General features: G+C 43.2%; 1 protein-coding gene across 2 annotated transcripts; it reads right to left on the minus strand.

The window, feature by feature from the left end:
* Nucleotides 1-716: 716 nt before the first annotated feature.
* ca5a (carbonic anhydrase Va) lies at nt 717-17,783 on the minus strand. Of its 2 annotated transcripts, none has more exons than XM_084555410.1 (7): nt 17,184-17,783; nt 12,580-12,777; nt 11,578-11,696; nt 8,983-9,078; nt 8,731-8,793; nt 7,664-7,822; nt 717-4,876 (listed from the first exon to the last, which is right to left on the minus strand). In XM_084555410.1, the coding sequence occupies exons 1-7, from the start codon at nt 17,323-17,325 to the stop codon at nt 4,706-4,708; spliced, it is 948 nt and encodes a 315-aa protein (XP_084411536.1). In that variant the 5' UTR covers nt 17,326-17,783; the 3' UTR covers nt 717-4,705. The 2 variants fall into 2 exon arrangements, with proteins under 2 accessions (XP_084411536.1, XP_084411537.1); XM_084555411.1 differs by lacking the exon at nt 17,184-17,783 and adding an exon at nt 12,949-14,264.
* Nucleotides 17,784-18,043: the final 260 nt, after the last annotated feature.

Consider the following 18,043-nt stretch of genomic DNA (forward strand, 5'->3'; position numbering starts at 1 on the left):
CTTTTATTTTTACTTTTTGAAAGTTTTGACTGGCTCTGTTCTCCGAAAGCCTTAAATGAAACGTTATATTTGTTGCCTATGAATCATCCTGATGAACCCTGAGAAAATATCAAGACTTAAGAGGACTTGTGTTCAAAATGTGTTTCGAAGACGTCTCTCTCACGAAGCTGTTCCATCTACATTTTTGCCTCCGTGCATCTCGGAGGTAGGTGTAGCTGAACCAGAAATACCACTGGCGTGTTTGGAACCGTAAAATATGTTGAGATAACGTCTCACCGATTACATTTTAGCATTTCCTTCATTTAAACCCTCCAAACGCAGCACAAACGTCAGAACTAGTCAGAGAGGTACGTTGAGGCATTTGGCTTTTGTGCAGGTCCCCATTGTCCCACAGCGTCCAACAAAGAGGCGCTAAAGTTTAAAGACATTAAAATACATCCAGAGATACACCTCTGGTTGACTCTAATTATGTCATTTCACCAATCAGACGCTTTTAAAGCCGTGACATCATCTTCCTAATCTTTTAAAGCTGACTGTAAACTTCTGACCCACTTTAATGGTGATGTAGTGAATTATAAATTAAATAATCGATCTGCAAACAAAGTAGAGATCCTAACTGATTGACATGAACTTCAGACTTTAAATTTGTAAACTAAGACTTTTGCAATGAAATAATTGTAGAGAAGAAGTAGAAGAAAAAACAATCGACACAGTGATCATCTTTCCACGACATATTACTTTATTGTTTAACATCTATGAATATTTACATCAACTTCGGGTGGTTATCAACATCTTTCCCCCTGAGGAGCAGGAGCTAAACCCCCTCCCTGGCTGCACAGCTGGATGGCCGTACACAAAGGAGCCATCCAGGTGGAGCAAGGCATGCTGGGAGGGGAGCTATGGATGGATGGGGGCCCCCCCATCCCCTCCCCGCCGGGGCAGGAATGTGGGCGGTGCTCAGAACAAATAAACAGTTTAAAATATGCACTGCATTGCATACGTGTATGGTACACATAACGTACACCTGCTAAAACATCACTGAGCTACAGGAGACGCACCGACGGGGAGACGTCAAGAAGAAACAACATGCGGCAAGAAGACGCTTATGAAAGGCAGATGCACGATGAAGATTATTTTTTTTGTCTTAAACTCCTTGAGATGTATGGAGGAGGCCACAGTAACACCTCCGACTCTAAAAAAACACTGAGGCAACAATATACCACTGATTATTGCATTAGAATATATTGATACTGACAGCACTGCAATAAAAAAAAAAAAAGATATGAAAAGGTTTTTATGTTATGATTAAAAGGCAATGAAATATGAAGGCAGGCGATGGTCGTTGAGTAAAATACAGCTGAATGTGATGAAGGCAGCGCTGGGTCCCTTGTCTGCTTGTTACATTGAACATAGAAGAAGAAAAAACAACTAAAATCTTTTCAAAATGCTTTAAAACCAACCGCCCCCCACCACCGCCCCCCTTCAGTGTTCATCCAGGCGGTCTGCAGCCTTCACAACAAGTTAACATCACCCTGCAAATCACATCTTTTCAGTTCAAGCCCATTCAGAGCGTCTTTCATCCTCGGCCTCGGCTGTTGGAGGACCTGCTGGGGGGGGGGGGGGGGGGGGGATACGCCTCATGTGAGCGTCAGAGCAACAGTTGCATTGTCAAAGAGGGACTGTAAAGACAACCGTGGCCTCCAGTACACCATGCATGCTTGTGTCCTAAACTAAGACGCATCTCAGAAACCAAACACACATCGTCTCTTATCTCTGCATCAAAGCTGCACAGTCATGACGGGACGTGAGCCAAAGCAGGAGGAGTCGCACACGTCTCTAGATGATGCAACATTGCATGGACTCGTCTCTCGGTTGCAAAAACCGCCATCAGCAGACGTGTGGATGAAGCAAGACAATGCACTGCTGGGTGTTTGCTCTGCTGCAGATTAGATCTTCTAAAGCTCTGGGTAAGGTGCGCCCCCAGTACAACTCAAAGCAGCGACAGTGGAAGCCAGTACAAACACAAGCATGTTGACACAGGCATGTCATTGGTCCCACTGTACGACCTATCTGAATGTGAACGGTCAAAGGTTGAGCCTTTCTGTGCGTCTTGAAGTCAGTATTAGAGTCTGCATTGTAACTGGCCCCTTTAGTGGACAGCAAACCAATCAGGAAGCCAGCAATCAGACGGCTCCTTCACTTTGTCAAGTCCCAACATCCTGGATGTCGCTAGGTTAGCATGTTAGCATGCACGAGTCCATTACCTTAGAAAAACATTAAAAACCTGTAGACTTAGTGATTGTTTACACTGTAGTGATTACACTAACCGTACAGGAAAAACTTGTCACTTTTCCAATGTCTGCCAACATTAGCACAGTTGCTAACGTTAGCCGTCTCACCTCTACATTACCTCTTTGTTTATGGGAAGGGAGCTCCTCTATTTGTTGATATTGTTTGTCTGTAACCTGTAGACTGTATAAAAAGTGGACGCCATGACAGCTCGTCAAAAGTGAAGCCAAAGCAAGTAGAGCTCCCCCTGGTGGCTGGCTGCAGTATAGGTCATAAGCTCCACCCCCTCCATGTTAGTGGATGGGACTTGGGTACAAACTAAAACACTAAATGTCAAATTAAATTTTTGCAAAGATGGTTTCTGTCATTTTATGTAGTTAATATAATACTGATGTGTGTTCAAGTTTCGTTGTAGTTAGTTCATCATGACGACTGACAGATACAACGTAGTGGCTCCACCCTCAGACAGTACTGCTCAGACTCTGGCTCAAAGCTCACAAAATGGCGGCATCCCCCGACTTGTAGTCTCACTTTGACTAACTTGACTTGACTAACAATTTTTTTTATTTTTATATACATACAATCTATGGTCTATGTTAGCGACAATATCACAGGAAGTGTGGACTTATCAAAGACTAGGAGACGTCTGCTTGCTGGTCTGCAATTCAAGCTACAATATCTGCAACTTTAACCCACTTCCAAACCTTAATACAGTAAATCTGGATCCTACTATAAACAGAAAACACATGAGTAGACAGAAAACTACCTGAATGGCACAGATGCATGAAGGCAGCAGCTCCCTCTACATTAGAGCCTGGTATGATCAGATCATCTACAGACTACTTCTTCCCAGGTTTACCACAGAGTTGTGAAAGACTTAATTCAAACAGTAATGAGTTAATCAACCACCATGACTCATGAAAGGAAGTGCTGTGGATTCTCATCACACCCTATTCAGGTGAAACTAGTAAATAACATGCAGAAGATTTAAGGCACTGTGGTTACAGTGTTTGAGATGGAAGAGAACGACTTCCTTCACTTTGATCATTCTTAGTGCGTGCTGTAGGAACGTGGCGTGTTCGTTATCGTAACACAGGTTCAAGGCAGGAAAACTACAGGGCTGAGAGGAGTTTAAAAACTCTACGAAAGTAAAGATGAGCTCAGACTGCGGGAGTTTTTACAGGACGAATTATCCCCAGGAAATGAGAGAGAAATCGCTTCGTACCGAGGTTTGGCCCAAGTTATCAGCCCTTAAACGTGCCCGTACACCAAACCAGGCGGTCCCAATTAATATCAAACGTGTCTTAGAGGTTAAAAAATCTTTCACATTTTTAAAATAAATGGAAGAAAATAGTCTACAAGGACACGGAGCAGCTCCGTTAGCTCTTATTAGCTCTGTAGGCTAACAGTGGCTAGCTCAAAATGAAGAATAGATGCACTGTGTCAGCCGAGTCGCCGCAAATATTTTCTCAACACTTCTTTTTCTATTAGTGTGATTAAATCAGTTTACAGGTGCATTACCGCCACCTACTGGCCTAGAAGTAGAATAAAGAATACAGTCGATCAATAAATTTACAGCAACATGTTACACTACAGTCTCAGTTTCGTTTATGATCCGTCAAAATCATCAAAAATAACATCTTGTAGTGTAAGATTAGAGAAAAAAAAAAAAATCATCTGTTGAGATTCTCCTTAAGTGCGTGACACGACCTGATATCAAACAGGGGCAGGATTTAAAGACTCCTGTAGTCTGAGCTCAGCTTAAAGGATGTTTGAATCAAACAAAGGTTTCAGACGTACTGCATACAGTATAAACTCCCTGTAACAGAAAATATTCATTCTACTTATAATGAGTGAAAAATGAACAGGAAACCCAAAGATCCAACGACTTTACGGGATTTTTTAAAAAAGTGACATTGTGGTATAAAACTCTTGGTGATTTCAGATATATTATGTGTATTTTACTGGAGACACATAAACTCTATAACAAATCTCCAGGGCATTGTGCTGTAAACTGACAGCAGCTCCAACCTCCTTCTGTTGATAAAAAAAAAAAAACATCACCACCAGGAGGTCAGAGCGCTCTCGGCTGTAGTAGCGACTGAGCTGAAGGCAAAACCTCGTATACAGTATCTGAATAAACTGTAAAAGAAAAAATAAATATGAATAAAACCAGTAAAACTACAGATCTTCCCCACAGCAACCATCCCTTATTGGTTATTGGTCTGCAGTAGCACAACCAAAGATAATAAAAACCTGAAACCAAAGTCTCCCTACATTCTCTGTGTAAAACTCTTATAAAATAATAGTTAGTTTTATGAATGAAAAACAAGCTCGTTCGTCATGGTTTAAAATACGTTTGAGGAACATTGTGGTCGTCGTGTGCGGTACTGTGTGTTTCTGGGCTGCAGCAGCATCAGTGGGTGTGATTGTCGCCTTCGGCTGACGGCGCCTCCTGGAGGAAGGGAGTGAAGGAGGAGCGGACGGTCCGACCGCGGATGGGCTGCTGCACGCGGAAGTTGTTGACCATGCTCTTCTGCACTTCCTCCTCAGCCGAGGTGAACAGGAGGCTCCGGAAGACGGCCAGCTGACAGAGGAGAGTGAGGGTCAGGCGGTAAAGTGAATCAACATCTCGTTACGGTTGGAGTCACGCTAAGAGGTTAAATGCATGAACACACATTAATGTAATTAGGCTGCTGTGATGTGGTTTTGCCGTTAAACTAGTAAGTCCTCTTCAACAGGTTCAACTGAAATGTGCTGAGTTTCATTTACTATGACAGACAACAGGCACCCTTTAGTTCAGCATTTAATTTTTGGGTTCCTTTAGAGGAGATCAATATCTGCTGTTTTGTGTTGCAAAATAGTTACGTCTAACCAAACAGTTTGTTTAAGCAAACAGTTGCCAATTTACACACCTAACCCTAACCCTACTTTTGTCTCTGTTTTAATCTCAGAAAATAAATGTCTTTAAGTGTTTGGACACACCAAACCGACTTCAAAGCTCTACCACGAACGAAAGTCGACTGTCACGCACATCTCTGATGTCTGGAGCAAAACGTTGCACATAGACACACCACAAAAACCACATGCAACGGCGAGCTGGCACACAGATTCTGCACCTGCATTAGAGGAGAATACTGTTCATACTAACAGGTGGCAGTAGTCTGGATTCATCATTCAAAAAGAGAAAAAGGAAGAGCACCTATTAGCTGGGAGGCTAGGAAGCTAGGAGAGTTACTATTAGCTGGGAGACTAGGAAGCTAGGAGAGTTACTATTAGCTGGGAGGCTAGGAAGCTAGGAGAGTTACCATTAGCTGGGAGGCTAGGAAGCTAGGAGAGTTACTATTAGCTGGGAGGCTAGGAGAGTTACTATTAGCTGGGAGGCCAGGAAGCTAGGAGAGTTACTATTAGCTGGGAGGCCAGGAAGCTAGGAGAGTTACTATTAGCTGGGAGGCCAGGAAGCTATGAGAGTTACTATTAGCTGGGAAGCTAGGAGAGTTACTATTAGCTGGGAGGCCAGGAAGCTAGGAGAGTTACTATTAGCTGGGAGGCTAGGAAGCTAGGAGAGTTACTATTAGCTGGGAGGCTAGGAAGCTAGGAGAGTTACTATTAGCTGGGAGGCTAGGAAGCTAGGAGAGTTACTATTAGCTGGGAGGCTAGGAGAGTTACTATTAGCTGGGAGGCCAGGAAGCTAGGAGAGTTACTATTAGCTGGGAGGCTAGGAGAGTTACTATTAGCTGGGAGGCTAGGAAGCTAGGAGAGTTACTATTAGCTGGGAGGCTAGGACGCTAGGAGAGTTACTATTAACTGGGAGGCTAGGAGAGTTACTATTAGCTGGGAGGCTAGGAAGCTAGGAGAGTTACTATTAGCTGGGAGGCTAGGAAGCTAGGAGAGTTACTATTAGCTGGGAGGCCAGGAGAGTTACTATTAGCTGGGAGGCTAGGAGAGTTACTATTAACTGTGAGGCTAGGAAGCTAGGATAGTTACTATTAGCTGGGAGGCCAGGAAGCTAGGAGAGTTACTATTAGCTGGGAGGCCAGGAAGCTATGAGAGTTACTATTAGCTGGGAGGCTAGGAAGCTATGAGAGTTACTATTAGCTGGGAGGCTAGGAAGCTAGGAGAGTTACTATTAGCTGGGAGGCTAGGAGAGTTACTATTAGCTGGGAGGCCAGGAAGCTAGGAGAGCTACTATTAGCTGGGAGGCTAGGAGAGTTACTATTAGCTGGGAGGCCAGGAAGCTAGGAGAGTTACTATTAGCTGGGAGGCCAGGAAGCTAGGAAAGTTACTATTAGCTGGGAGGCTAGGAGAGTTACTATTAGCTGGGAGGCTAGGAAGCTAGGAAAGTTACTATTAGCTGGGAGGCTAGGAGAGTTACTATTAGCTGGGAGGCTAGGAAGCTAGGAGAGTTACTATTAGCTGGGAGGCCAGGAAGCTAGGAAAGTTACTATTAGCTGGGAGGCTAGGAGAGTTACTATTAGCTGGGAGGCTAGGAAGCTAGGAGAGTTACTATTAGCTGGGAGGCCAGGAAGCTAGGAGAGTTACTATTAGCTGGGAGGCTAGGAGAGTTACTATTAGTTGGGAGGCTAGGAAGCTAGGAGAGTTACTATTAGCTGGGAGGCTAGGAAGCTAGGAAAGTTACTATTAGCTGGGAGGCTAGGAGAGTTACTATTAGCTGGGAGGCCAGGAAGCTAGGAGAGTTACTATTAGCTGGGTGGCTAGGAGAGTTACTATTAGCTGGGAGGCTAGGAAGCTAGGATAGTTACTATTAGCTGGGAAGCCAGGAAGCTAGGAGAGTTACTATTAGCTGGGAGGCTAGGAAGCTAGGAGAGTTACTATTAGCTGGGAGGCCAGGAAGGTAGGAGAGTTACTATTAGCTGGGAGGCTAGGAAGCTAGGAGAGTTACTATTAGCTGGGAGGCTAGGAAGCTAGGAGAGTTACTATTAGCTGGGAGGCCAGGAAGGTAGGAGAGTTACTATTAGCTGGGAGGCCAGGAAGCTAGGAGAGTTACAATTAGCTGGGAGGCTAGGAAGCTAGGAGAGCTACTATTAGCTGGGAGGCTAGGAAGCTAGGAGCGTTACTATTAGCTGGGAGGCTAGGAAGCTAGGAAGGGCTACAAACTATTGTACAGAGCTAGCCTCTCCTGAATCATGCCAATCAGTTATATAGTTATGTTCTCAGCTAATAGTAGCTCTTCCTAGCTTCCTAGCCTCCCAGCTAATAGTCGCTCTTCCTGTTTCCCTTTTTAATGATGAACACGGACTACTGCCACCTGCTGGTATAAAGAGTTATTTAATTTTACCCAGGTGTTGAACGTACGTGCCAGCCAGTCGTTGGTATAGTCCTTGCCGACGTTCATAAAACACACCATGCATACCTGGTCATGGCTGACTTCTATGTGCTGCTTCATAACGATCCAGGAGACGGACTCGGTCAGGGGAGGTGTGGTCAGAGAGCCGTGGTACGTCCAGTAGTCGTCAGTGTTGGTGGGTAACAGGCAGGCGGGGTCGAACCGAGTGAACTCTACTACACTGTCCTGCAGACGGTCGAAGACGCAGACAGATTAGATTTACAATCCCAGACTGAGAACAGAAATACTACAACGATTTTAAGATAAGTGTTACACAACAAATTAGATTAAAACGGGCACAGTCTATATTATCTTATTTGCCAAACATTAACCTTATCAGACATTAGAGGTGATAAGAAATTAAGTAGCAGTGACATAAATATATGACCTCCAACTAGTCACATTTAAAAGCAAAAATCAATATTAAAAGAGAAAATAAAGCTTTTTTTAAATTGACAGCCTGTGCTATTAAAAGGTATTTAGATCATATGTAGGGGTTTGGGAGGTGGTATGTAAGGGCCAAAGTCTTCATGTTTAAAAATCTGACTTATCTGTCTGCAAGTGGGGGAAAGAAAACAGCAATTCCTCGGATCAGGAAAGGTTTTTACCAAACTTCTACAGTCCAGGTTTGGTCAGTTTGTGCCCACTATAGCCTTCATAGTTTTCTGTAAAACTCTTGTGACTCTTGTGTACAAATAAACCAGGAAATTGGCTCAAAATCAGGGCGCCGAGATAATCAAACCAGCCTGTTTGGCCCCAATAATCCTTCCAAAATGAAAGTCACATTTCTCCTTCATCCGTTTTCTCTGAATACCTTAACTTCCTGTCTGTGTATTCAAGCTTTTCTGCACCAAGTTGCTGCCACAAGCTCAAAAGATAAAACAAATAACTTGATTTAAACAGACTCAGTTCTTCTGACTGGTTGCTGTGACTTTCCGTAGCGTGTAAGTGAAGCTTGAACCACTAGAGGGCGACACGTTTCTAGTAAACTAGCATTCATTTATGGCTTTATACTAGACTTTATGAAGCTTTTTGGTTGGTCATGAGTGAATTTCATCTTAAAATACACATTTGTGCGCATGTGCACCACTAACCTTGTGTCTGATTGCAGGCAGAGCGTCCACCAGCTTCTGAAGCCCCTCGTGTCTCTTTCCCACCTACACAGGGATTAGACGTTAATCTGGATTGCAGTCAACACAGCAAATCTGCGGCATTTCCGTCACGATGCCATGTGGAGCATCTCACACAAACAGCTCGTCAACACAGAACGCAGAATTTAAACAGATGTTTTCTGTTTTCTGCGTAATCGTTGCAGGGAATTTAAAAATAAAAAAGCGTGTTGCTACCTTGAGGAAAACTCCAATAACAGCCAGGCCGTTGTCTTCCATCACTGCCTCCTCAAACAGACTGTATTTGTCGGAGTTCCAGTGGACCAAGTGGAGCTGAGAACACAAAAGGTTTAACAAGAGATAAAGATAAGTTTTGTGTATAAACCACAATCGTTGCATTACTAATCTCAATCTCCTTTAAGTCTGCCCTCCAAATGACCTGCTAATCCTTTCTTGACTTCATGTGCATTTTCAAAATAAGACTTTTGCTTTGACTTATTTTACAGTCTCTGTTTTCCAGGACAAAGCCATCAATCAGGACGGACTGTAACTCGATCCCTCTGCTCACAGACTGCTGAGTGATGACAACCGTGACATGGACAAAATACCCAACCACGCTAACAAGGGGAGCATGGTGGAGGACGAGAGGACGGAGTCACTGGAATCTCTTGTTACGTAAATGTGTGTGTGTGTGTGTAGGTAATGGAACAACATGGAAATAGATGTTCTGCTGTCAAACGTGAGAAAGGACAACTGTTCCAACTCAAAACCCCGCCCAGAAAACACACACGCCCTTTATGTCTGAGTTCGGCCTTGAGTGATATTAAAAGAACTGAATGTATATTTGAAACCTGATATACAACCAACCACCATTATCCGATGGTCGTGGGTTAATGTTTGCTCTGCACCCCACTTAACGTTACTGATTCAGTACTAAAAGACAAAGGCAGGAGGACAAAGTCAATATTTGCCCTCTTCAAACAGGGCAATGGTTGTTTCATGTCCTTTTTTCTTCTTTCAAACACTAAAAACGTGTTTTGCAAGGCCAGTTTTGAGCCTCTTAGTTGTACATTATTCTGTTGTACTCCTAACATAAAGTTCACAGCGGCTTAAATGGAAGAAGACATTTATAAAAACTACATTTAATGAGTTATGTGTCTCCGTTAAACTGTAGAACGACAAATACACAACTTTCTTTGACTTTTCTCGTTTAAAATGAATCATCTAAAGTAGATAAAGTAAATTGGAAAACCCCCAAACTAAAACAAACTCATCTTTGCCTCCTGGCAACACATTGCTTATATAAGTTTTCTTATCAAAAGTTGCTTTAGTCGACGTGAATGTGCGTCTGCGCCACTGTTAAGATTCTCTCCCTCATTAATAAATATCGTATTTCCACTGCTCCCTGCTCTCGTGTTTCCCTTTTACTCATCACCCAGGTTGTGATCTGACTGAACTGTCAAGCCTTAAAACCCAGTTTGGGCCATGAGTCAAAAGGTTTGCCCACCCCCCTCTGGTTTAGAACACAGTGACTGCAGTACGTCTGCATGCAACATTAATCCAGCAGCAGGAGGGTCAAAGGGGTTGTAAACTCTAACGGAGTGTGCAGAGGAGAACCATGTAGTCAGCCACAGGTATAACATGCTCTGTTGACATGCTCTGTGAACTTTAGTCGTGTTTGCATCTTGCTGGCGTAAGTGGTTTAGCAGTAAAAATGTCCAGTGTCGTTCATCCGTTCATTATTGTCTGAAACCCGCTTATCCTCTAGAGCAGAAGTGTCAAACATACGTCCTGTGGCATTCATTTACAAAAGCTACACAGAAAACATTAACTGCAATTTTTTAATAAAAGTATATTCTTCATTTATTCCACTTATTTAGTAGTTAAGAGTAGTGGTAGTAGACAACACCGGGAACTAAACAGCTATGTGCCGAATATGTTCTTATTTATCTGAAGATATTTCAGGTTGTTCATAAAAATGTTTTCTAACGGGGTAGTTCATTGAATGTAAATATTTTCATAATCTGCTACATGAATCCACGCCGAGATACTAAGCACTTTGGTCCAGAGGCTGCAGTAAAACAGGCGCTGTGTAGAACTGTGGTGACGAGGAGGTAGCTGAGGTTTAGGGCTTCAGATCTACCTGTCAATATATGTTCCAGTCTTCAACTATGAACGGTGCCCTTAGAAATGGGATGAGGTGCTCCAGAGGTAGCTCAGACTAGAGCCTCTCCTCCTTTGAGTCCTCTTGGTTTCCTCCATTTGATGTTTTATTGAGACCCCAGGGTAAACCCATAATCCGTTGGAGGGATTATACATATATATGTATCTGGTTTTGTCTACGAATACCTTAAGATACCTGAAGAGGAACTGGAACGCGTTGCCAGGGAGAGAGACGTCTGGAATTCATTGCTTAGCTTCATTTTCATCTGCTAACCCAACCTCGGATAAGCGGATGAAAATGAATGGATGAACGTGCAACTGACTCAAAAAATACTCTGCCTTGTTTACAACTCAACAAGCAAACTGACGTCATCAGGGAGTTGTTTTTGTTAACCTGCAGTTGTTTGCTGCAGGGATGCTGAGATGCACTCATGGGTGCGTCAGAATCTTTAATCCCATGTGTGGTAACGAGTTCAACACACTCTCAATAGAGACGAAGAGCTGCTTTCAGTCTGGGAAAACTACCTTTACCTTTAAAAACATCATCATTTCCTTCCTTCTACGTCCAGATCCCACATATTACACGCTCCTAGTTTAATAAATAAGTTCTGTTTCTGATGACAGTGTTGAACATGCTGCTAACTGTTTGAGTTTGTTGCGACGCCGTACCTCTGCAGGGAACAGCCTCCTGTCCACGGTGTGCTCCGATCCCCAGGCGTTGGTCTCCCCCCAGTGGAAGTGGAACTGGCACAGCCTGAACTGGTCTTGCAGAGGGCCTCCTTTCAGCGCTGCAACAGGAAGTTAAAGAGCACTCGGATTAGAGTGCATCACACTCTGACTCATCGATGCCAAATGGACACTTTTGCGGAACAAGTTGTTCAGGCAGTAACAGTAAGACTGAAATAAAAACATCCAGGGAATATTATAGGAAGAGATGACAAACAACAATAAACGAATTGCTTTTTATTGGCTTCATGAAATGTTTAACGATGCCAGTGCAACATGAAAACGATTAAGCCCTCATCTGTATCTATATGTTTAAACAAAACGTGTTTTTGTTGCAGAAAGAAAAAATAAAATTCAAAGTTTTGTGTCTCATGTTGAGATCATTGTTCCTTTGTTTGACTTACTGGAAATTAAATCCTGTTCTCCACATTTCACCGCTAATAAACCCTGTTCTTCATTCTCTCAACAACAGACTGAGTTTATAATACAAAGACTGAGAGCATGCGACGCCCGTAACATTTTTAATTCCACCACAATCGGGTTTATAATTTAGAGTCTCTGTGGGTTTGGATTATTGTAGTGTTTTGGTGTAGCCCAGTAATTACACCAAAATGACCGGCACATTAAATAAGAGACTGTGTTGTAATTTTAGGAAGTCAGGAGAGACGCAGGTCACATGACGGTCACAATTTCTACGTGGCGCTGTGAGTGAAGCATTGATTAGTCGACGACATACAAAGGGGTCTGTGGGTGGGTGGGTGGGGGTCTGAGAAGGAGATAATCCTCTTGTGTAGAAACGTGCATTCTTTCAATAAAGGCTTTGTCTTAGTCTAGAAGTTAATAATCAGGAGCTACATGCAACCAAAAAAATGATTTCTAGATTTCTCTTTATCTGAAATGTATTTAAATCCATCTTTAGACATTTGATGGCAGTAAATATCTTACTGGACTTGTCTGTAGTGTCGTCATACTCGACCAGAAAGGAGTAACCGTTGTTCCAGATTTGCTGGCAGGTGTTCGGGTCGTAGTCGGCGACCAGGGGCTTCAGCTCCGAGTCGAAGACGCTCTTCCGCACAACGATGTCTATCGGGGACTGGCGATCACCTCCTGGTACCGCGAGGGGTCCCTGCCACATGGGATGCACTGGAGGTGGAGAAACAAGAGAAGAAGAAGAAGAAGAAGAAAATTCAAAGATCAAACATTTTACACGGTTACAAATCGAATCCCTACTCGAATCACTACGAATCACTGCTCCAGTTTCCTGCATCCACTGTGAAAGGAAAAGTAAATAAAGAAATAAATGCTGACACCTACTTTTCATGTTGTACTCCGCTGCTTCCCGCATTTTTATACAACAGTCCATTTTGAAAATGAATATATGAAATTCAAAAACCCACACAGAGATAGTGCTAGAAAGACACACACGATCGTCCTCCTCCTTCCTCGAAGACGTTACAAGGAACTGAATCACAACGGAGCAAGTGAGCAGTTGTACTTCCTTTTAGTACTCCTTTTTTTTTTTTTTTTTTCTCCTTCCTTAAAGGAAATTTCTAAATAAGAGAGAAGTGGGCCGGCTGTAGAGAAAGTGACTCTGAGGACTGAGGAATGTCCTGGCACGCCCCCAGATCCCCTCCACAGCAGGAGAACCACACCAGGACCTCTGGCCGGTCAAACTGCCCACTCGGGCCAACGTCTGTCAACGAACCTGGCTTCTAATTACCCCAAAAAAAAATAAGCTCTGCTCAGTTTCCCTACCTCCCTCCCTCTTCCTCCTTCTGTGCCTTTGCACTTTAAATCCACACCAAAATCTTCTACTGATAAAATAAAAAGTTTAAAAGGTTGTTTTTTTAATCTCTGCCGTTGTCAAAGGGCACAAAAGCAGCTCAGTCTATTGTTTTCCTCTTCATTCATGCGGCATGGAGCTTAAGGTTTCCGCTGAGAGCCAAGCTGAACAGGTCTGACTGGGAGATGACCTTCGTCTTCATCGGATTTCAGCCTCCTGGGGGAGTCGGCCGCCTGACTCTCTTATCGCACGGGCACACAAAAACTGCCTGCGAAGCCTTTTCACGCTCGTGCACTGGATAATTGTCAGCTGTGAGTTTTTTTTTTGTTTTTTTTTTCCTGATTTGTTGCAGGTCTGTGACACGGAGTTGCTCTGCGGCGCTGCTGCGAGGAGTTACCGGTTATTACTTGACGTGTCGGATCAACAAGAGGGACCAGTTCACCGGATGTCAGGAGAGGGAATACTCGTGCCAAGCAACCGCACAAGACGACGTCCGGGTGCTGTACAAGACGTACAAAACTTGTCGTGTCAACTGATGTTTGAAAACATCAGCAAAGCTTGCGAAAGTCCAGCTTATCTCGTTATCACGGCACCTGTCAGTGGGTGGGATGTGTTGGGCGGCAGGTCGGACATTTTGTCCTAAAAGCTGATCTTAGAAGCAGGAAGTAGAAATGATCTGAGCGTCTTTGACAAGAACCAAATAGTGATGGCTACTGCAGCTCTTGTAGGTCGAACGTGGTCATAGGAAGGGAAAGAGGAGAACCAGTGTCAAGGTCATGGATGGGTTATCCAAGAGACGAGTCACTGTAGCTCAAATTACTGAGAAAAAAAAATTAATACTCCTATAATAGACACACGCGAGCATCAGAACTGAACCACAGAGCAACGGACGTGCAACCAGGATGCAAGGAACACACCCTTGCTGTTGCCACGGAGGTGTTAAGGGAATAAGGGAATGTGCGATGACAATAAAGTTGAATCTAATATCGTATAATCTAATCTGCTCTTATTGCTCAGGGCTGGGGTTGCTGCCTTAAAGACTCAGCTCAGGGAAAAGAGAGTGCTCAGCGCTGAAAGGATGGCAATATGTCTCCCTACTGAAAGGAGAGCGTGAGTCAGACATTTTTACATGACGGGTTGGAGAAAGCAGAAATGTCTCTGTGTGAAGATAAATAGTAGGCAGACAGATGAAAGGGACAAAACAAAAAACTAATTTCTAGTGCGCCACTTCAAAAAGCCCTTTCTTAAAGCATTGCCCGGCACAACAAGCTAGTTAAAGTTAAATATAAATGTTGTTTTTACTGAACATTGGACAGTTTTCCACTTCACAGGGGACAAGGAAGACGGGGAACAATGCTGATGCTATCGGGTGTGATGGAGAAACAGTTGAGACTCGCCAGACCTGCTTAGGTATGAACACTGTGTGTGTGATACTTAAAGGTACATATAATCTTCTAGGACTGCCTTGCTATCGAAGAATAATTGGAGAAGGCCGGGTACACACTTCACCCTGCAAGATATTTTAAACTGAGGAATACCCCCAGAAAGTAAAGCCGTGTATTTTGGATATTTGCTTAAAAAAATAGTCAAAGAGAGATAAATATTGCTGGTTCAAAGGTTCTAACCATAAAATACAGTATTTGTCACAACATAGTCCCAGTCTGAATACACAGATTGTTTTTGTTTTTTTTTTACATTAGGAAAGATGGGTTAAATATATAAAACCCCACAGACCAGACTCCTCTATTTTCACTCATCAATGACTGTGTTGTAGAAAAAGATCATTCCCTAGTTACACATGGCCTTTCTTTGTTTGTTTTCTGGATTATTTATTAGTTCTAGTTAAAATGTTATTGTCTGAAGATCTGTATGTAAAGTGTACATCTAAATATTGTCCATAACCATGGATGCAACCTTTAAAAGGCACTGATCACATCTATCTATAAATCAAGAAGCGTCTGTGTGTCCGTCTGTGTGTCTGTGTCTGTGTCTGTGGCACGCATATCTCGCGAGCCGTTGGCCCGATGGATTTGAAACTGGGCAGGTGTCTCGCTACGGGCACGAAGATGTGCACTGCTAAGTTTGACGTTGTTTGGATAAGAAATGTAAAATATATCGGTAAAATAGGTTTTCTCCGCTCTAATATTTCCACTAATCCTCATACACAGCACCTGTAGGCTCCCACTATAGGAATACATACTTCCGACGGGCACTGCACTAGTATTTAAGAAATCACAAACCTCAGTAAGGATACAAACAGTGGAGATTATATGGATATATCTAAAAAAGCATTAAAAAAAAAGGCAACTGGTGGACTTGTAGAGTTTTTTTTTTTTTGAGAAGACGTTTCACCCCTGACCTGGATGACTGGGAACCTTCACGAGACACAAGATTATATGGAGGCTGTAAAAGCACAAAGCTATAATAAAAGATGTGTGGGTGGGTCAGTTTCTGAATGCAACTACGTTCCTGACACTACACTCACTCGCCACTTGCTAAATGTTAGCTTCCTGACTATTATAGACGTTGAAACAGCGTCAGAAAGGGCGTAATTCAATCGGATTACCATTTGGGAGGACTAGGACAAAAAAATATTCGTCGATTAACCATTTTTGTCTGTGACTAAGATGAAAAATGTGCGTCCCAGTCACTGGATTGATCTAATCTTACCCATATTTATGGATATTTATGCAGCCTACATCACAGCCACCTAGCTCACTATAAAATTAAATAAGTTATTGCCTTCTGACTTTTTATGACACGTATTTAAACAGTGTACACAAGGGTGTGTGATGGATTACAAATGCAATGACTTTCTGTTTACTAAAACTATGAAAGATAAAAAGGCTGTGAAAACAAACACTGGTGCTGTTAAACTGGATTTGAATTAAACACAAATAAGTTTCGTTATTTTAGGTTAAGCTAGCCAGTAGCGTTTGGTTAGCTTATATTTCACAAGGTTTGAGTTAGCGTCTGCTGCTGAGCGGACCCTACAAGCCAGCAGCATTTACTTAGTTCATTTAGCTTGTAGGTTAAGCGTCATATATATCACATGACATATAGGTTTGTTAGGGTTTCTCAGCTGGACAGGGCCTCTCTCTAAATGTGTTTTGCCTGGGATTATGGCACAAGGGATTGTAACATGTAATCCTGCGCATTAATGAATATTGTCCACTGATTAAATTATAGAAACGTGTGTCCGTAGTACAACCCAGTGCAAAGCAAGTAGAAACATCACAGCTTTCAAAATGAAAACACAGATGAACCAGCGGCTCTCTCCTGAATTTAACTAACTTTCTTGAAGCAACGTGAAGATTTAGCGCAGCACTAGAGTACCTAATGAACTGGAAGATGAGTCTATGTAGGTCAAAGGGCTTCAAATGGCCTCTGTAAGGCGTGAGTCATCAGGGTAATCAATACTTCTTGTGTTGAAATCCTGGAGCCTGCCCTGCACACACATCTGATCTGATCTGAGTCAACACTGAAGCGACTGATCCGACTCCAGCCGTCAGGAGACTCCATCCCGAGCTTTCTGTCCCTCCTCCAAACACGTTTTTCCACATGACAACAAAAGTGAGCATTAACTGAAACTGAGTGACCCACAATGAAAAGGGATTAAGAGCCACAATGAGACCAGATAAATAAAGAATGGCGTCGCGACGATGCACAATAAAGACTAAAAATTAAACCGTTTTCATTTGATTGATGAGTAGCAGTGCCCAGATGTGTTGACGAACAGCTGTTACGGGTCTTTAAATATACTTACTTGGAGACAGCACATATTTGCTCGAGCATGCCGTGAGGTTGCATCTCCTGACAGGCGTTATCCGGTGACTCCTGGCGTGTCCGACGAGCTGTCGGCGAAGCTGGGACACCAGGGGTCTAATTACCGTCGAGAAAGTCACCATACTGGTCGGGCTAACGGGCTAACGGGCTAACGACTGCACTACACACAGCTACGAGGCGTCTTCTTGTCTTGTCGTGTTGTTTTTATCGGGTTTCAAGCTAGCTGTTTAGCTTTTAAACTCCTTAAAAGTTGGCTCGTGCTGTTCAAAACAATGTTTCGGCCGACTGCCGTTGCCGCTGTCGGGTCCGTACCCTCCTACCGTTTGCCTGGAGGAGGCGGGGTAAAAGGGGCAGGAGTTCGCTTTGTACACACATTCAAAAGCGAATAAACGTTTATCCCGAAGAGTGGCGTCGGTTTGACCCCGTTAAAAAGCACTGCTGTCGGCGAAAAAGCCCCCTTGAGATAAGATGAAGAGATGAGATACGGCGACGGTTGCGCTGTTTATGCGCGAGAGGGGCGGAAGAGGGTGCCGGAGAGCTGACCAATCAGCGGCCTTCACTGAGGGGCGTTAGCGTCATACCGGAAATACAAAGCCAACAAGCATCTAGATCTAGTACAAGGTGTACCAAACATAGGAATGTGTTGTTTGTTTTAGCGTCTTAGAAAATAATATTCTGTTTTGATTTAATCTCATTATTATGTTGGTTAAAAGTCTTATTTATAAATGTATTTTTTTAGTGGGAAATCTTGCTGCCTTGCTGCCCATTTAGGCAAAAAAACAATACATTCTCTCAATATTGTGTTAAAAAAAAAAAAGCAGAATGCGGCTAAATCCATCA

This window comes from Chelon labrosus, assembly GCF_963514085.1.
Source record: "Chelon labrosus genome assembly, chromosome: 11".
Taxonomy (NCBI): domain Eukaryota; kingdom Metazoa; phylum Chordata; class Actinopteri; order Mugiliformes; family Mugilidae; genus Chelon; species Chelon labrosus.

Coding starts and splice junctions, on each gene's coding strand:
- ca5a (XM_084555410.1), bottom strand. CDS start 17,325: ATGGTGACTTTCTCGACGGTAATTAGACCCCTGGTGTCCCAGCTTCGC. Junction 9,079..11,577: donor GGAGGCTGTTCCCTGCAGAG/GTACGGCGTCGC, acceptor TTGTGTTCTCAG/CTCCACTTGGTCCACTGGAA. Junction 7,823..8,730: donor TGCCTGCAATCAGACACAAG/GTTAGTGGTGCA, acceptor GACCGTCTGCAG/GACAGTGTAGTAGAGTTCAC.